This window comes from Chelon labrosus, assembly GCF_963514085.1.
Source record: "Chelon labrosus genome assembly, chromosome: 4".
Lineage (NCBI taxonomy): Eukaryota > Metazoa > Chordata > Actinopteri > Mugiliformes > Mugilidae > Chelon > Chelon labrosus.
In genome coordinates this window covers 20,617,212-20,637,879 of record NC_140340.1, presented here as the reverse complement: position 1 = coordinate 20,637,879, position 20,668 = coordinate 20,617,212, and the positions used below count along the sequence as shown (strand labels likewise).

General features: G+C 39.4%; 2 protein-coding genes across 3 annotated transcripts; one reads left to right on the top strand and one right to left on the bottom strand.

The window, feature by feature from the left end:
• Window positions 1-1,232: 1,232 nt before the first annotated feature.
• LOC311487149 (transmembrane protein 263) lies at window positions 1,233-7,816 on the bottom strand. The gene is made up of 3 exons (XM_084543303.1): window positions 7,250-7,816; window positions 4,613-4,700; window positions 1,233-2,622 (listed from the first exon to the last, which is right to left on the bottom strand). Exons 1-3 carry the CDS (start codon window positions 7,256-7,258, stop codon window positions 2,336-2,338), a joined length of 384 nt encoding a protein of 127 aa, XP_084399429.1. The 5' UTR covers window positions 7,259-7,816; the 3' UTR covers window positions 1,233-2,335.
• A 2,336-nt stretch (window positions 7,817-10,152) lies between these two features.
• Window positions 10,153-20,275, top strand: rbbp5 (retinoblastoma binding protein 5). 2 transcript variants are annotated; one of them, XM_084543165.1, is made up of 14 exons: window positions 10,153-10,292; window positions 11,339-11,364; window positions 11,485-11,657; window positions 12,308-12,448; window positions 12,521-12,683; window positions 12,986-13,095; window positions 13,329-13,448; window positions 13,617-13,770; window positions 13,918-13,989; window positions 14,216-14,333; window positions 14,516-14,585; window positions 14,730-14,965; window positions 15,295-15,372; window positions 19,777-20,275. In XM_084543165.1, exons 1-14 carry the CDS (start codon window positions 10,274-10,276, stop codon window positions 19,827-19,829), a joined length of 1,533 nt encoding a protein of 510 aa, XP_084399291.1. In that variant the 5' UTR covers window positions 10,153-10,273; the 3' UTR covers window positions 19,830-20,275. The 2 variants fall into 2 exon arrangements, with proteins under 2 accessions (XP_084399291.1, XP_084399290.1); XM_084543164.1 differs by having other exon boundaries at window positions 15,295-15,525.
• The last annotated feature ends 393 nt before the right edge of the window (window positions 20,276-20,668 follow it).

Genomic DNA, 20,668 nt, shown 5'->3' with positions numbered 1-20,668 from the left:
CAGCATCAAAACATCACCTCTGAGGAAAGGCCCTGATTAACCTCCTGTCAATCGATTAATCAACTAACTGCTGCATCTCTACACATAAAATTAAAACTTTCAATGCACAATGTGTTAAGAACTTATTAGAGATTTTAAAAAAGTACGTGATTTATGATCATCTGCTGTGTTATGCAGATGTTATAAGATATTATGCAAGAAACTATATTCTGTTACAAGCTGTGTAGATGTGAGAAACTATTACACATACATTTATATGTTTCTATATTATTTTTCTTCAGTCAGTACACTGAAGATCTGGGCAAATTGATGACAACTGTGTCATAAAACAATACAGGCTTATCTGCAGTTATTTCAACCCAACTGCAGCAATAATGTTGTTAACAAAAAGGATGTACTGTAAATATTCCATGCTAACTAAGGCTAAGTCCAGGGAGTTGTTTACTTTAGCATTAAAGTACATCTTTAGAAGTAGATTGCTGCTATGGCGGACACATATAATGTTGGATACTTCAGCTAAAGTTAAATTAATTAGGAGATACTTTACTTTCTTTCAACACACGAGATAAATCTTTCAGGAGAGGCTTTCCAAACCCTTTAGCTAAACTTTTACGTGAAATCTGAATGTGTCTAATATCAAAGAACTGCAGCTTGCTGTATAAAATGATCTTACCTTTAACTAGTCATAGGACTTTTCCGGCTTACATTTCCATTCTATGCCTTTATATATATTCCTGTAACATTAGACATCATGTGTAAGAAGCAGAACATGTGGACACATCAGAGGTAAACTCCGCCTTACTTCCGCCTTGCTTCCGCCTTTCTTCTTCGTCTGAGGTTTTGCAGCAGATTTAAGCTTGCTGGGTCTCACTGCCCCCTAGTGTTCGCCACATGTATTTTACGGTTTGAATTCCATATAACTCGATAACTTTACATGATTTCATTACATTATAACAAATTGTACAGCCTAAGCAGGAAATAATAACTTATCATCTTGGGACTGTGACCGCCTGTAAAACTCTCATGGCAATTAATCTGCTAGTTGTTGAGATCTTTCAAAGAAATCTTCATAGCTACAAAAGCAATTTAAACAATTTAAACAAATAATTTCTCAAAAAAAAAAAAAAAAAAAATCTCTTAAGGGCCCCTTTACCTTACCTTTATAAACCAGGACACACACAAATATTCAGAGACCAAGACAGCGGGAGGGATTCAAGTCAGCATCTTCGATATATATTTAACTTTTCAAACTACTTTATTGAGATATTGGAGAAAAAAAAAAACCACACACACGACATTCACATAGTTTAGTCCCTTCAGCAAGAGCTTCCATTTTTCTCCAAACGTTGCATTGAAATGCTGATATTGCATATAAACCTTTACGAGCCTGCACTACAGTACAGTGTTAACCCTCTGATTAAAGGTACAGTTCCACCTTTATTAACAGACATCAGACACCATCAATGAATCAAATGCTGCTGAATGTTTCTAAATCTGACAAAAGTCATTGTGCAGCATTTTAACACATATTGAAAAAAAACTAAAATATTTCACAATGACATAGTTGTGGAGAAGACCTGAGCCCAGAGTTGGTGTACTCGTGATTGTGTCTACAGTTTTCAGACATGCGTTTCAGAAATGTTCGTGCATGCAGATTCAAGGCTGCAGAGGAGGGAGGAAACACCGCCCCAGGCTCTTCCAAAGAAAAAAAAAAAAGGTCAGACACAGAGAAGTCTCCACACTTTTCTCTGAGGAACGCTGCTGATCCCTCGTTTCCAACGCTGAAACATTTTATTTTTCTCAACACACACACACACACATTTCTTGTCAATATTACTTCAATACTATTGCAAAATAGAAAAAGAAGACTAAAAATCATGACTTTAACTCACGAGCTTTGGACTAAACGTCTGTATTGGAGAGAGTGAGGAGCAGACAGGAGCAGCCTCAGTCTCGACTGTAAACAGATAAAAATATTCAGCATGAAGTCCACCACGTGCTGGAGTACATGTAGTCTGCCTGGAGCCACAGACTCCACTCCAGGACAGACAAGGACTGTATGAAGCATTTCGGTGACTCTTGCTGCTATTTCTGGGTTGCCATGGTATCGTAGTACAATTGAATCTTTATTTAATGGATGTAGTATATTTATTAGAGTCTATGCTGATGAGTGTGAACTATGTTCAAGACCAAAAAAGGCACGGTGGTGTCTGATTGGCAGACAGAGATCAGCTGGTCTCTGTTGGCTCAGGGCGGGGCAAGTCCATCATCAATCATCAATCATCAATCATTTTTATCATCATCATCATCACCATCCTCCTCCTCCTCCTCTTCTTCACTCTGCCTTGTCTTTCCTCTTAGATGTGAAAGGGACTTTGCTGGCTACCGTCGAGCCCACGGTGGAGACGCCCCCGGCCACGGCAGACACACCGCCCTTCACCAGCCCCACCCCCATCGAGGGCACAGTGGTCACGGCCGACTTGGTGATCTCCAGACTCTTGCCGCCCACCCAGGCCACGCCGCCCACCGCAGCACCAACGACGCCCTTGGTGACGTTGAAGAGGCCACCTGTCACTCGCCAGACCATGCCAGGTGCAGGGGCCTCATGGTCTTTACCAGAGTCTGTAAGCAAATCACACACATGAAGCATCAATATTCACTCAGTGTTTCCATTATTAAACACATGGATGCAAGCAACTAAAGACTATTTTCATTAATGGTAAATCCAGTGATCATTTTCAAAAGCTATTAACTCATCTGTACTGAAAAATGCCCATACAGACTGATGAACTGTCTGTAAGTTATTTTTCTTTCAATATCTTTTGCAATAGATGTGATAGCAGTATGTAAACATCTCATCATCTGACAGCAGCCATTTTGTTGTCAACAAATTCAACTCCGTGGGGCTCAGATAAGTATGTCGCTGTTCATCTGCTGTTCAATGCATGCCTGAGCTTTTTGTTTAGCCCGACAGATCCCTGCAAGTGAATTCTGAAATGAAATGGAGAGACTCAGACTAAAATTTAGTGAGTGGGTGAAATTCAGATTGGCTTCCTGGCTATGCCACTTTAATCACACCAAATGTTACTTAAACAGGAGGAAATAGTTAATGAGGACTATTTTCAGACTACTGCATTTTCAGGTCTATGGTGATTATGTGACAGCAGACAGTGTCAATATAAGGTGTTCTCTCGTGGTCAGGGAGGATATATGTTAGATTATGCCTCAGAGGAATAAGATATAAATAAATATGAGACTTTGGATGTGCAGATGATAATTGGCATTTTGGATCTGAAGATTGTTTATATAATACAGAAGTAAGAAAACATGCTGAATGTAGTCAAGCTTGTAATTTTTATGAGGACAGTTTGTCTTCTTTCAACACACTTTGCACCTTCAAACAGTTTGCATCGAGTGTAAACTCACATTAAACATCAGGAACCACACATTTTGTTTATTGAGAATAAGAGCACAAGCTACACACTGGCAGCACTGTGAGGCTGTACTTTGGCACAGTTCACGCTAAATGTTAACACGTTGCCATTTACAAAACAGCCAAGCAGGACTAGCTACCCCATTTAAGTGTTCGTTGATGCTGTTGTTGTGCCAACATCCACTTAACAATGAACTGGTGAAACAAACACGTCTGATTGATTAACTATGCTCCACATCGTTGAAGCCAGCTCCACTTTGATTTTTTGCAGAGCACACAGTGACAAGGTCAAGGCTTCAGTTTGTAGCCCTGCTATCACCAGCTTCCACTGAAAATAACTTTTGCTTGCCTGTTGCTTTTCCTCTGGTGGTTTGAATACACCCTAACATGTGATGATTAAGTCGGATTAATGTTCATCACATCTCTGCTCTCTCAAGCCTGCTGATTTTTTTAGTATCTTTGCAGGAATCTTCTAATCTACAGTACTAGAAAGCTAACTTCCCAAAGTGTTAAAATATTTGTTTAACTGAAGGCGATTCAGACGGATGATGGTTTTGTAATAATTAAAAACTAAAAACCGCTATTGTGGATAGTGTCATTATGTTTTTTTACTTTTAATTGAATCAGTGCAATCACCAAAGCAGAGAAGAAGACCGAGAGATTGGAGTTAGCAAACATGGATGTAAACAATACAAAGATATAAGTTAATATAAAAATTTAAAGCTCTGCGATGCAGCAGTTAGCCCCAGTGCTGCTTTGGGCTAATTTCAAACATTAGCATAGGGTTAGCAACAATGCTAATGTCTAATATCTGCTTTTTTCCCCGAGAAATTTAGTCGTTAAAGTGCTCGCAGCTATACAAGTAGAATTACCAATTCAATTACGTCAGATAAAGTATTTGGCCAATCGATTCTATAGATGCTGAATGTTTTTTACTGAGTAACAACAGCAAAGTTGTCTGAGGGCCGCAGCAGGAGACCAAACTGGAGCAAAGTGTCTCAGAGTCAGCACGCAAATAGCAGGTTCGAGCTGCAGCCGCTCTTACACAAACAAACATATTCCCCTGACAAACCAACTGTTTCTGAAATAGCAGTGAAATAACAACTGAGCACCGATTGCACCACAATTCCCCGCTGATGTTCCAGCATTTAGCCATAGCCTGGGGAGCTCACTGCTTACCCTCTGTAGACTGGCTGTTGGTGGGTTCAGCTTCATCGGAGGCCACGCTGGTCCCAGGTTGGGGCTCCACGTTGACGCTGTTCACATTCTGGAAAACATGGGAAAGCCTGAGGTTGTCTTTACTCTGAATACACCAAGGCTCACAGCACTCCTCCACCTTTAATACTTAAATGTACGCATGAGTTTGAACCTTAATATTTACTGTAGTTGTGTGTGTGGATCAGACACTTCTGATTTCAATCACAATCTTAGAAATTTTCTAATTTTGTTTTTACTTTATTTGGACGACGTGAAGAGTTACTCTCCCAATTGTAGACTAGTTAGTTGCATAATGTGTTCTGTGGCTCTGTAGGAGTGTTACGTAACATTAAGTCTGAGAAAATAACCCTAATTATGTCAACAGGGCTGTCAGCAACCTTATAAATCACAAACTGGAGCTACAGATCATGGATTTCTTTAAGATGACTCAAGCTCACCTGTCGCATTAAGATTTTCTTGCATCTCCCAATCGCCTGACTTACCGTTGTGATTATGCCACCAAAATAAACTCTCTTATGTAGGTGCTGGGATTTTGTTTTCCAACTATGAAACCTCAAATTCAAGGTGAAAAAAGTCTGCAGTTAAAAGCATCCCGTTAACCGTTTTACAGACATCTCTTGGGGGAAAGCTCTTTTCGGGTCATGTGGATTTTATTTTGTTGCAATACCATAAATGACCACGGGGCAACATTGGCAGTAAAGGGGCGTACAAACAAGAAGAGACAAGCAGCGATGTGGCGACAAGAGACCATGTAATTTAAATGAAATTCAGTGACTTGTAGCGGCAAAAGGAGATATAAATATTTATTCACGTATAAAGTCACAAAGAAAAAACAGCATAGTACGGTTTGGAGCATAGACTGTATAAAGATAGACAACAGAACAGCCAAAGTAAGAAGAGCTCCCCCTGGAGACTGGCTGCAGTATAGGTCATAAGCCCCCTCCATGTTTTTAAGGCTAGTTTCTGTCATGTTAGCTAGTTAATATAATACAGATGCATACACAAGTATCCATTTTTCTGATGTGTTTTGTTTTGGTTAGTTAGTTGACACTATAGAAACTGGATGTGACATCATGATGACTACCAGTTGCTATGCCAACCGTTCTGTGAAGCGTCCTGTGGGATATATACAGTTAATCGTTTGTGTTGGGTGAACCCAGATGGAGCGGTATTTTATTTTCAAGCAGGGAGAGGGGATGACAAGGAGAGCTAGCTCTGTCCATACACTAGCAACATTTACGTTTTTTTCATTTTGCAACTTTTAGTCTCTTTAAACATCTAAGGTATTTACCGAAGGTTAATGTGTTGCATGATGGGAAAGGTAGGAGCTTTTTTGGAAGTCTTATATTGACTGCTTTTGGTCTGACCCCTTCTTTATGTCAGTGCAAATCTGAACCACAATAGACTGAATTTATCATCTGAGAATTAGGTTTTCTTTTGGGAAACAGCAAGGAGGATAAGTTATTATTCTGACATGGGAGCTTAGAATATGGTGGCATATGTTTAAAGTCACATATTTACAGTTTGAGTCAGAGCCGCACGTTCAAGACAAATTCCTTTTAATTATGTCCTAAATGAAAAACACACTCTGAAAGCCTCACTCACTGTTTGTGCTCTTGTTACGAAACTCATTAATTTTGGCATCGGGTCTCCCAGGAATCCAGTATGAATGTGGGTGTTGATGTTGAATGTTCGTTCCTCAGCATGTCAAATGCAGACTGAAGGGGAAACGTGTCATTCTGTGACTCTTTTTTCTCTTTAATTCGTTCCCTGTTTTCAGCTGAATTACAGATTGAGGACTTACTAGCTGGGAGTCATGCCTGAACATGTAATTATCTGACATACTTTCTTCTCTTCAGAGCTGAGGTTATAAATGGATTCGTTGAAGATAGTGTTATTTATATATATTTAAGTGCATACTCGCCCCATTTGTGCTATCTCAAAGTACAGTTGCATATCTTCTCAGCTAACGATGATGAAATTACAATTATTCATGTTTTAGGTGTATGAACCTTAACACGTGACTGCAACACTGAACAAGAGCAAATAACTCCAGTTGATGTGGCCATGACACCGTGGTGTTAACCTTTTTGGCTTCTGACCCTTTAAATTAAAACAATGGCTCCTTCTTTTCCTGCAAAGTAGAGAACTGCAGCTAAAATCAATCTTGCAAAACATCTTCACTCCACCCCTATTTTTTTTTTTTTTCTTCTGAACCACAAAAAGGCCCCAGATCCTGAAGTTTAAAGCCACAGCTGCATTTTATCTGTGTTTCTGATGGTTGTTGTGGGTTCGAAAACGTTACCTAATTTAACATTTTTTGAATTTAAGATGTGGCTCTAAAGGGTCGGAGTTTAAGTGACATTTGCAGAGAAAGACATCTTTCAATGATTCTTTAAAAGAAAATGTATTTCTTTAAAAAACATGAAACAGATACTTCTATAAAATTAAATGGTTATGATATTCAAATCCCAAATCATCACTCATGCATCCCTGTGGTGAAGAACACGTCATACCACTGTGATCCTGCTAAAACCCTGTAACTCTCTCGTGTTGTCACATACTTTAACATCAATAAAGATACTGGTGATTTCTTACCTTCACCATTGTTCTCAGGTCTTCTCCCGCAAACACACCTGACAGAGAAACTTGAGGCTGGAGCAGCTTCTGTTTCAACCTCCGAGTCAAACTCTGCTGTAGTTTAATGCTTGATGTCTCTGTGTGAAGCCAGCAGCAGATCTCTCTCTCTCTCTCTTTATCTGCGGCCTCCTCTTCTTCTTCTGGTTTTCGGGCCTGTGTCACATCAATGTGCAGCTTTCTAACTTCTCCTCACACACTCTTGGACACGCAGAGCTGCGTAGCTCTCTTTTCACTCTGCTGGTTCTGCCGACGTGGCGCCTTCACGCACACAAACACACACACAGTCAAACGACACGCAGCAACACATTGAACTTCCGTTATAAACCTTCAAAATAAAAGCCTGAATTTCTTTGGCGGTGGGGTGATTAAATAAAATGAGGAATCAGGAGTAAATTAGAACAATCTTGCTACAAGACAAAGGGTGTGTAGATGATTTGACTTCCACCCACACTTTTATCATCACCTTAAGATCAAGATTCAAGCTTCAGGAAACTGCAATGTCTGACACAGAGAGAAAGATAATGTGATAAAATAAATACACAAATGTACTAATAATAGATCGAGACAATTAAACATTGCAATTAATGACAAATAAACATGTTGCAAACATAAACATACTGAAACACAAACAAACAAATTCATATCTGTGAATGGGCTTTTGCTTGTTCTTTTAATCCAGCTCTGTCATCCATATTATCATCTTCCATGTACCAGACACCACCTGTAAGTGTCAAGTTATCCTGTTTGTGTCATGTCTGTATGCCACGTGTATGCTTTATCAAGATGTATCTGCTCTCTTCTCATCCTCATCTTCCCTCCTTTCTCTTTTTCTGTCTTTCTACCGAGCTTTAAACTGTCCCCCCACACGAGCTGGGTTCTGAGTTTTTCTTCTTCTTCTGTCATTGTCATCTCAGCGCTTGCTCTGGTGGTTGAATTTTAAAAATGCACACAAAAAAAAACAACAATATGTAACTGGATTAGCAAGGAGAGGAAAACTGGGAAATAAAATATGTTGTGCTGTGCTGTACAGTTATTAGCTTTTTTATGTTTAGATTAAAAAGGTTAGAATCGTCTTTGAGAACTCTAGTACATGTGTCATAAACTAAACCATTAAAAACAGTGAGGAACTTCATTTGAATTTATTTATTTATTTATTTATTTTTTTAAAAAGGCTTTATTGTTCTGAAAAACACTTCCTGACCTGAGGTAACACAGAGAGACACAAACTGGGACATAATTTGTCTTTATCTTGTTTGTTTACATTGGATCAGGCTGCGTCCAGCAGTTAAATTACCTACTGTTCCTGTTAACTCTCAACTTGTAGTATAAGAAAAAGAGAAAATAATAAAGTGAGAGTAAACCAGTCCACTCAACATGAATACGACTTGCACTGTTGCATGTTCAGTGAACAGGATTTTATTCTAAATGTTTTTTTGTTTTTGTTTTTGTTTTTATCGTTATCTTATTAAAATAAACAAACAAGTTAAAATGTGAAGTTCTTCAGCGATCACAAATGATGACACACTGAATTCAAACAAAGACTATATCTGTTTTATAAAGATGCTGCATTTCTGAAAAAAGACCATTAGATTTTGAGACTGATAAATATCTGATCATTAACCGGGAATGTTTTTTTTAATTCATTCATTTATTTAATTTCTGGAGTTGGAGTCCCTTGTAAATGATGACACAAAGTCTTCTCATCGACACTGATCAAGCAACTTCAGTTTGTGACTTTATTGTGAAAACCGGAAGTAGCCTGTGGGCGGTTGTTACAGTTCCAGCTCCGGATCCATCTCCGGATCCTGCATCACCAACAGCTGTGAGTGACTGTTGTAGGTAAATGTCTGAGTGTTGCTACTCCCTCTGTCTGTGTTGCATTTTTGTATCAGTACAGTGACATTTGACGGGATTTTCAAGAAAGTATGAATGCAGTCGCATAAATATATAAAAACTTTAAAGCCATAAAATAAAACATAGTGTAGAAATAAGAGTCAAGGGTCAAATACTACATGGTGATGTTGGCAGCAACATTCACCCAGTACAGAGCAGAGTACATTTAAATCCATCACACAGAGCTTCAATATTAAAATATAGTCAGAGGATCAGACCCAGCATGACAACTATTTACATTTTACACAGATAACTGGACTGATTTTGATCTTGATCTTGAGATACAGTTGCATACAGTTCGTCTTGTTACTGTGACTCAAAAAGTAGCTGGTAATGGATGATGTTTTTCATCATCTTTTGGATGATACCTACTATCATTAAAAAGAAAATATATTTATATCATAAATAAAAGTATCATAGTTGCTATAGTGGGCTTCAGTGAGATTAGATTTATTTTAAAGTAGTTTTACTGGATTGTGAATGAGCTTCCCTGATAGACTGGCGACCTGTCCAGGGTGTACCCCACCCTCCAGAGGACCAGTGTATGTTTGGAAACCTACACTAGTCTATACATGATTATACAAATAAAGCTTAAATAACAGCACAAAACTGTAGTCACAAAATAGCTGTTGTCTAAAGCGATCCAAAGAGAGAAGAAATGAAAGTGGAAAAATAAAATTTTGAATATATGTATTATTTTTTATCGAAAACTCTATTGAACAATGCAATAATGGGAAAAAATGCTCTAAATACATAAATTAATAAATATATACATTATTTAGTAAATCAGTTCCAGTTTAAAAAACTATACCACATCATTGTTGTAGTATGGTAAACACTGTCATCACTGTTTTTTTTGTTTTTTTGTTTTTTTTTTTATACACAATACACTGATTAACAATTTAATGAAGCAACCTAAAGAAATTGTTCTAATTTTGCTCAGGCACATTCTTCGCTGCATTGTTTGGGGTCCTCGCTGCAGGCTCAGCGGCGCCAGTCTCCGCGGCAGGCGCAGTAGAAGTAAATACGAGTAAAAGATTTCTGTGAAATCTAATTGCCGAAGGACTTTGGATACTAAAACTTGCAGCCATGAATCTGGAATTGCTCGGTAATTAACAGATTAAATCTATTTGTTTGTTTTTTGCACGCCTCACTTTTCTTTCATTGCTATTCCTGTTTTCTTGTTGTGGTTAGCATCGTATGTTAGCCTAGCATGCTAATAGCAACGGATACGAATAAAATTAAAATCAGCTATATTATTATATTCACATTTTTAAGTTCTGTTAAACACTTGGAATTAAAATCCTTCATATTGTATCTGATAAATATTAAAGTATGCGCGTTTTTATAAAATGTGAGCAAACGAAGTGACAGTTAGCTAACTTTAGCGTCGAAACGTTGTCTTTTTGTGTTTGAATTAAATGTGTCTTTATTTCTTAACTAGAACCATACCATGTACTACGGTTTACTGGTAATTTACTAATGTACATATAATCCACCAAGTCTATCAACTGAACTTGTTTTAAGACCATGTGGAACTAAAAATAGTACAAAGCTTGAGCTAGCGACTTTACTATTAAAGGGGAAAATACATTTAACAAGAAATGAGGTACTGGGGTGTATGGAATTATTTTATTTTTTCTATCTTTATTCTATCAAATATAATTAAGGTGTCATAAACGTAAAAGCAGATGTTTCCATACGATCTAATACAGGTCGGACAACTCTGAATAAAGTGGTCTTGGACGTATGTTTGGTTTGTAAATGTGTGGATAAAGAAGAAGCAGTGAAATTAAAATATCGTTTATTTTTACAAATGGAATAAAGAATCATGTCTAAATCAAGGTTTTACTCATTTGATCTAATCATGGCGTGTTTTTTTATGTTTTGAGCTGGTCTGATGAAGTCGAGCTGGAGAAATGCTTTACCGTTGATATCACTAATATGAACTATAGTAGCGTTTAATAATTTTAAGCTGTGAAACAATGGGTATGTCTGAGATTTGTAATGAAAACCAGTCAGAAATTTAATTCCCTGATTATCTACTGTTTTAAAGAGAATTAAATGATTATTAGTGGAAGTGGTTTAGTGGCTGATTGAGCCACTTATTTGATTTATTTGATCATAAATCTATCTTTGTTGCTTCTCTCCTAGAATCGTTCGGGCAGAACTATCCAGAGGTAAGGCTCTAGTTTTTAATGTGCACAGGAGCTTTACATTAGTAATATTTGTGCATCGAAAATCATCCAAACACACCAGTGTTCTGACTTCTGAATATTTGGCTGTGGTTTTGTTGAAAGGAGGCAGATGGCACTCTGGACTGTATCAGCATGGCCCTTACCTGCACCTTCAACCGCTGGGGCACTCTGCTGGCTGTGGGCTGCAACGATGGTCGCATCGTCATCTGGGACTTTCTCACGCGAGGAATCGCCAAAATCATCAGCGCACACATCCACCCAGTCTGCTCTTTATGGTGAGACACATCATACATTGTGTATATTTGGTCATCTCTGTTGAATGTCTCATTTTATGCACTAGTACACAGACACATACATCATTGACCCTCCCTTACTACTTCATGTTAGACTACAGTGTGCACTAAGCTTTTCCAGGTAGCTTTTGGTCAGTGTTAGTCTATACTGAACCAACTCAGAAGTTGGTAAATTGCAAAATCTTTTCTTCCCCAAACTTCATAAAATGTTATCAAAACGTGACAGCCAACATCTGCTAATGAGTAAGATAGACACAAGAAGGTTATTCTGCTATGTCTCATCTGGTTTAACCTTTTGTCACTTCAATTGTGTTTTAAAACAATCCACATTTGTATTTAGTTGTGTTTGTTTACATTTTTCTGTTTCAGACAATAAAATAAGTTCGCGAAAGTGAGTTATTGGTTATTTAGAAATGCTACGTAATTACCAGCCAGTCATTTCCTGTCCACATTAGTTTATATCATGTTATTGCTTGAAAAATCAACATAAATGTAGGTTATCACATGTGCTGTGCGCTCAACTAACTTGACATTTGAAATGAGCAATCTTATGGAGGGTGTAACTTGACAGACACCACAAGCATTTTGATAATGCTAATGCTTTGTATTTGTGTCTGTGTGTTTGTGTACAGTTGGAGTCGAGACGGCCACAAGCTGGTGAGCGCCTCCACCGACAACATTGTCTCGCAGTGGGACGTCCTGACTGGAGACTGTGACCAGAGGTTCCGCTTCCCCTCACCCATCCTAAAACTGCAGTGCCACCCCAGAGACATGTGAGTGACCTGCCAACGTCTAAAGTGGGATGACAAGCCAGGATGGTTTTATTAGCGATGTTTTCATTTCAGGGATAAGGTGCTGGTGTGTCCCATGAAGTCAGCCCCAGTCCTGCTGACACTGTCAGACTCCAAACATGTTGTCCTGCCTGTTGACGACGACTCGGATCTCAATGTGGTTGCGGCCTTTGACAGGCGGGGCGAGTACATCTACACTGGCAATGCCAAAGGAAAGGTCGGACTTTATTCACTGTACACCTTTAATGTCTGTTGAGTTAGAAAAATTATTGCTTTACTCCTGGTGATAGAATCTAAAACCACAGTGTGGTAGATATCAGATATCATGTGAACACCTCTCCACATACTCTGCACCAATTCTTTACTCAGTGACAAATCTGTTGAATGTTTGATGAATTCTAAAAAGTTTCCCTCCACTTACATTTTACACTCAAAAGAGTCCTTGTGTATTATGAAAGCCATCCAGTGTCATTTGTTTTTTTTCTTCACCATCGTGTCTCTCTTTGCCTGTTGTTGCAGATTCTGGTGTTGAGGACAAACACTCAGGAGTTGGTGGCTTCTTTCAGAGTGACAACTGGCACCAGCAACACCACTGCCATTAAATCTATTGAATTTGCACGCAAGGGCAGGTGAGAGGCTGCAGGAAGTCTTTCTATATCTTGATCTGGACTGATTAATACCAATCTAAACACCGCAAGTCCACTTGGGGTTGTCTATCTCTTGTTACAGACTTTGACTCAATATTACAGTATGTGTATGGGAGCCAGATAAGGATGCAAAGAAATTCACTTTAAAGGGTTCATCTTTAAAAGCTGAGCACTTCCCTTTCTAATTGTACTTCTGTCCTGTTTGTTTTATTCAGTTGCTTCCTTATAAACACAGCAGACCGGATAATCAGGGTGTATGACGGCAGAGAGATCCTGACCTGTGGGCGAGATGGGGAACCAGAACCCATGCAGAAACTACAGGACCTGGTCAACAGGTACGTAAACATACATGTGTTTGGAGTTCATGTTTACATGGTTAAGATATGGTTGAACAGGAATATTTTTATGTAGGACATTGCAGTGACTGATCAGGCAGCCAGTTAACGTTTTGTGTCACTGCATCTGTCTGCGTTTGTTTATATCCTTCGCCTGTCTGTGCTCAGGACACCGTGGAAGCGCTGCTGTTTCTCTGGGGATGGCGAGTACATTGTGGCCGGTTCAGCCAGGCAACACGCCCTCTACATCTGGGAGAAGAGCATCGGTAACCTAGTAAAGATTCTGCATGGAACCAGAGGAGAGCTGCTACTGGATGTCGCTGTAAGGATCTTGAAACAGTGATTTTAGCTGTGCAATGTGGATGCATTAAAATACTGACGCTTTAATGAAAGTGTTTTCAGTCATGTTGAGATGCTGTGTTGTTTAGAATTGATTCATTTATCCATTTCCCCTTTGCCCTCTTTCCAGTGGCATCCTGTTCGTCCGATCATCGCCTCTATCTCCAGTGGAGTGGTGTCCATTTGGGCTCAGAACCAAGTGGTAAGTGGACAGTGGTAGTAAGAGCTGGATGTGTACTAATGAAAAGAATCATGAATGGGAATATTTTCAGGATTAATTCTCTTAAATTTGTGATACTCGGTGTCAAATATTCAGCACCAGAGTCCATTATGCTCAAAAATGTGTACATATGGCTTTTTATGAACCATCTACCAGCGGAGTAGATGTAACTTGCTGCCACCGTTGCAAATGTTTGGTTTTTCTGCAGGAAAACTGGAGTGCTTTTGCCCCAGACTTTAAAGAGCTGGACGAGAATGTGGAGTACGAGGAGCGAGAGTCTGAATTTGACATTGAGGATGAAGACAAGAGTGAACCTGAGCAAACAGGTACATAAGAGACATATTGTTTGGGCATTAAAGTGAAGAGCTCCTCACTGAGCAGATGGTGCTTTGTACCATGCCCATTTCTTTCTTCTTTTAATGTCTGTTTCCCTGTGACATGCACTGGTCTTCATAGTTTCACTGGTTTCTCTTGATACCTCAGATATGAACTTGTGCTCTTGTTACAGGCGCGGACGCTGCAGAGGACGAAGAGGTGGATGTGACCACTGTTGATCCCATAGTTGCTTTTTGTAGCAGGTGAGAAAAAAAACAAGACAAATTAATACACCAATGCAAATTGTGTTTCCTCCATGAAGCACTACCAACTTGATCTTATCCTTGAATCATTAACACCTTTTCCTCAGTCAAAGTGAAGTACCTCGTCTCTTTTGTGTCTTGCAGTGATGAGGAGTTGGAGGACTATAAGGCCTTGCTGTATCTGCCCATCGCCCCCGAGGTTGAGGATCCGGAAGAGAACCCCTTCGGTCCACCGCCAGACGCCTCCGTCCAGGCTGCTGGTCCAGAGGACGCGTTGGCTGGCGGTGACAAGAAGCAGCGGCAACCTTCTTCTGAAGGCGGCCCTGCCAAGAAAAAGGCTCGCACCACCACCATTGAACTGCAGGGGGTGCCCAGTGACGGTGAGATCTTATTGTGTGTTGTCACAAACTGGTTTACTTGGTTAAAGGCCTTCATTTCAGAGTAAGTTAGTGTTTAAAAGTATATTAAGTAAAAGTAAAAATACACCATGATTAAAAACTGTACTGTTATTAAAAAAGAATGACATGACACGACACAATATATCAAACTTATCATAAGATCCTGTGTTTAGCACTTTTTAGCTTTCTTATTATTTACATAGTGTTTATCAAAAAGAAAAAATTTGCCAACAAATCATCTATTTATGTATTTTTTGTGATTTTACTGTTTAAAAAACCCCAAACATTATCTTTCTGTCCTGTCTTTTCAGAGGTGCACCCCTTACTGGGCGTGAAAGGGGATGGCAAGTCAAAGAAGAAGACAGCCGGCCGACCCAAAGGCTCCAAAGGTAAAGACAAAGACTTCCCCTTCAGGCCCAAGCCCTACAGGGGCGAACGGCCCTCCTTTCCCGTGGTGCCTGAGGCCCTGGGCAGCTCTGGTCCAGGTGTAGGAGGAGGAGGAGGAGGGATGAAGGGCAGGGCAGAGGGGGGCCTGGCCACAGGTAAGCATGCCACCACCCCTGCTGCTGCTGAGTCTGGGAGCTCTGCTAGCCATGCTGCCCTGCTAGTCTGACTGAAACCCTATCAGCCCCGGCCTGCCTCCAAAGCATCCGACCCCTGCCCCGCTTTCACCCCCACCCCCAACCACACAGCTTGCTGCTGTAAAGCCACAGTCTGGAGGTCAGAACATGCACTGTGTGGTATTCGGTTAGATCGGATCCAGTGTGAAAACATGGAAATCTGGTTTCACAGAGAAATGATGAGATTTGTTAGCGAGTCTGTCTTAAACAATGCCAGACGTCTTGTGCTGTGACAAAGGCCTTGTTCATCTATCCCCGGGAATCAGAACACAACTGAACAGCTTAAAGTACACATGTGACCACACCCTGGACACATTGAGGACGCATTTGACCGCATTCCTTTCGCTGACAAACGCACAATGCTTTCCCAAGTCACATTAAAGAGCACCTACTCAGCAGGGGTGCTCTTGCGTCAGTGGAGTTTTTCCTCATTCTTTCAGAACCACTTTTATAAATGGTCTCCAGAAAAGACAAAAGCACCATAAGCACAGCAAACAGCTGTTCATGGTTCTGAAACAGCCGTAGGTAGAAATCCATTAGAGAAAACAGCTGGTATATTATTCTGCTGCAAACCAAATGATATCAGTTTATTTGCATACAGAGCGTGTTACTAAGACGGGATCTCCAGTGCTGGCTGGTGACACGTATTTTAAGCTGTCCGATTGCGATCCGATTGTCCAGAACAGATGTTAATGTAGTGTACTGAACTGGGCCTTTATAGGAGGAAACTCGTGATCGTATAGTCTTCTTTAATTTTTTAATAAGAGAGTGACGAAATACACACTGATTCTTGAAGCCATTGAGAGTAACATGATTATAAGAGTGACGTGTCCTAAAAATAATAATATCCATATACTGAAAGATATATTTGCTATATCTCGAACTGATTGTAAATCAGTTGTTTACCTCCAGTTTTGTCCAACTCTCTCAGTTTTGTGATGTGACCGATTTCTATTGAGCACTTGTGATAAGCTGAATTAGACTCTGATGCATTTCATCTGGTGCAAGCGCCGCGCTGCAGGTACAATCAGTGTCATGTTTACTTCCACTTTGACTTGTTGACAGCATATACAGTGTAGTCATAACGTAAATTCGTTAACACATCGCAGTCAGTGCTGTTAACATCATGGCTGACTAAACTGAAAAGGTTTAGTGAAAGAAGCCATTTTGATATTATTTCAGTTAAGTATTCATCATAAATTCTTCTTATTGTTCTTCAGCGGTGCAGCTACAGGAGTATATGTCGACATAAGTTTGAATAACCTCCATATTTACCTAATGATAGCACCTTCCATTTAGGCACAGATCGTTTCCTCAATCTGATCGTATCTACCTGTTTGTGGACGATCCAGTTCTCACACATCCTCCTTTGGCTTGCGAAATACTGGCTCTGTATATTGTCTTGTTAAAGGTAATGATAGATATCATTATTTATGTTACAGTCCCTGAGACAGACTGTACGTGTCACATTTGTATTTGTGGGAGACGCCCTGCAGTCTGATACATACCGAGAACTGAATTTCCTGGATTGTCACAGGAGTTCTTATTAACATCTCCTCCCTTTTTCTTTTAGGTAACACTCGTAGCATGTGAGAACTTGCGTGTTTGTGTAGTGAATATGTTGAGAGACAGTTACAGCCATAGAATGACTCAAACACGTCTTTCTGCTGCTTCCCAGGTTAAAATGACGGATTAGAGTCCGGTGTTTCAGCTCAGTAAGTGAACAAAGACGTGCACAGAAACTCTACAGGCTGCATTGACCAGACTTGCCTCTGTTTTAGATCAGTGAATTTTGACAGTTGCCAAATTACAAAGCATTAAAATCATTTAAGAACACCTTGAAATGCAGGCATGTGTAAAGAACAGTGAGCATTAAACCACAAGTAGGGATCCTTGTATGATTAGAGCAGACTGTTAGTCCTCCTCTAAAGGCAGAGACACATCAAACCGACGGTTCGCTGTTTTTTCCAGCATCTGTGGCCCCAGTATTGGGGGATGTCGGCACTAGTTGGACCAGTGTTGGCAGCTTTTCAGCCGATCCAGCGCCTTGAATCAGCGGCAGAACAGGTAGTGAGAGAGATCACTTCAATTGGCTGATTAGATTAGAGAACAAGAACACAAAAAGAAAAATGTAAGTAGTGAAAGCAAAGAAAATTACACTCTGAGGGCTCTTTTTTCATCTTAAGTTCATCTGAAACAGCTCCTGTTTCCCCTTTTTCATAACAAATACAAACAACTACCGCTTGCTGGTATGAAGAGTTTTTTTCATTTTAGTGCAACTTTTTTGGTCCAGACACGTGTGACATGAGGCAACGTCACAGTGAGCCTTCGTTGCTGGTAGTTTTTGGATGTTGGTTTGGTGTGTCCATACCTCAAGAGAGGCATATCCCCAGTGACATAATGTTATCCCTCCATGACTGTGGCTTTTACCGGTAAAACCTCTGCTAACCAGAGCCTCACTCTTGACTAATTTGGCGTCATATAAATTTGGTGAAGTTGGGCTGTGGTTGGCAGATGGGTGTTGACCTGCCTTTAAGGTGGGAGGGTCTAGTTTGTTTCCCCCGCAGGCTAGCTGACTAGTCTACATCTACTTCCTGCTTGGCCTTTGACCCTCCTGCTCCCACTCCCGCCTCGCTCCCTGGGCTTTTCGTGTGACATCAGTGTTTGTCTGCAGCAGTGATGCTCGGGTCTCGTCCTCTCTGTTTGTGTGTGGATGTCACAGAAACGTGGAGTGACAATGTTCATTTATCGGTGCTGATGGTTGTACTTCATCAACTGTTCTGTTACAGCTACATTAACCTGTATGTGCATGGTATGAACATTAGAAACACATGCTCAGTTACTAGTCAGGACTAGATTAATATATGAACCATGTTATGTTGATTACTCACTGGTTGTCCAGAACAGCAGAGTAATACATACAGCTAATACGGGTGAATATAGGGAATGATAAATTATATTGAAAGGAATAATTCAACAATATGGGAACTGCACTTAGCTTTCATCCTAGGAGTGAGAAGAGATGATCTATATTAGATATGTATATATATATATGTAAGATATGTGATGGATAAAATTTATTTCAGGGGATTTTAATTGAAAAACAACTCTTGCTTGTGTCATTTTTACAGTGGTGACCATGTAGAGATAAAAAAACAAAACAATAACACCTGTTTATTTAAGAGATTTGCTGAGAGAAACAAGCTAGCTTCTGATTTTTAAAATATGCTAGGCTAACACAGTCCCGACTGTGGCTCTGTCAAATATTTTTTAAAATGTTGGAACTACTTTAATTTAATGTTTTCCTTAAACACCATTCTAACAATAAATTATAAAAATTATCCAGTTGCCATTTTAAGGCTTTTCTTTTTTGTTATTCCTCCATAAAATCAAAACGGGGTTAATTAGAGTAAAAAATGTTTAGCCAAATAAAATTATTGTTTTGAAGCTGACACTGAATGACTCAATCTGTGGTAATATATTTTCTATATGATGAATTTTTGTTTTAATTATGTCCAGCTGCATTCAGAATAATGTAAATTATAATGATTATAATACATTATAATGTCAAATATAGACATTTTCAAACCAGACAATTGCAGAGTAAGCCAGACTGTCACCTCTTGTTTTCTTTTATTTATATTATTGTTCATATCTTAGTTGTTTCAACGTGCTGATGACGTGCAAAGTACCATGTGGTTAATTTTAAACTGCAGAGAAAACCAGACCTGTGCTTGCTATATTTGATCTCATTTTAATTTTGCTGTTGAATCAAAGTTAATTTCTGCACAGTGAAAACACATTAGAATAACCACGTAACCACATGGATTAAATACATATTTTAATGTGCCCCTACTTTGCTGTTCCTTATGTGACTATAAGAGACTTCCTGCACAGATGTTATATGCAAAAAATCCTTTCAGCTGCTTGAAACTTCTGCAGGATGTGTTGACAGTAGCAAAACAAAGCTGCATAGTTTGCGATGAATTCACCTGTGACTGAAAACAGTATTTTTATTTTAGGAGAACAATGTTTCAGACCATCGATAGAAATGGAAATTACACCTGTATGTAGATTTAATTAGCAAAGGGAATCTAAGAATTTACAGTAGTCTCATTTGAAGTTGTATTGTTTATGATGTGTGTGTCTGACCTTGAGTGTGTTTGTCTGCAGGCAGTCTGGTCTCTCAGTCGTACAAACAGCATGACATTGGAGGGATGGACTGAACGTTAATATTTGTGGAGGATTATCAATTGGCTCGTACAAAAAGACACAAATCCAGATGTCATGTACAGACTGTGATTGAGCGGCCTGTTTGGTGTGCAGACTCTTTACTCTCCCGACCAGAGACCAACATCGCAGCTCGGACCACCGACAGGAGCCATGAAGCCGCCGAGTCTTCACATTAGAGATCACACGTCCTCTGTCTCTGTAGGATTCGTCATGTATAGAACACCTGTGTCCTGATAGTGTGTGTGTGTGTTGTCTTTCTTGTTTTTATACGTATTAAACATTCTGGTTTGTAAATAATGAGCTGAATGTGGTTTTATTTGGTTTGAACTTGTCTGAAGCTCCTGACAGGTGATGGATATAAACACAATACAGGACATTGGTAGGAGTTTAAGACACAGGGTTGTAGGCAAACTCTTCGTATGAATCAGACCCATCAGAAGAAGCTAAAGCCTGGCAACAATCGGATGATTTTCAACCAGACTTTTTAAATTAAAACTCACTGTCTACAAAATATCTGAAGATTCAGTTATCCAAGTCATTGTGTTCCCAAAAACAAAGCTAAAACAAAAACAAATGGATTTGTTGGTGTTTTCTTGAAGACATTTCATCCAAGTAACTTCTTCAATTCTCTCATTCTTTATCCAAGTGGTTGAAGAAGTCACTTAGTTTTAGCTTTATTTTTTGTATTGCCTCTTAATTCACAGGTGATATATTGCAAATTCAGATTTTATGTCATGCAAATTTTTTAAATCTCTTTTTTTGTCCAATGTGGGAAATATATTTTCTTAAAGAATTTTCTTATTCTCTATTTGACTAGTGTACCGAGTCAACT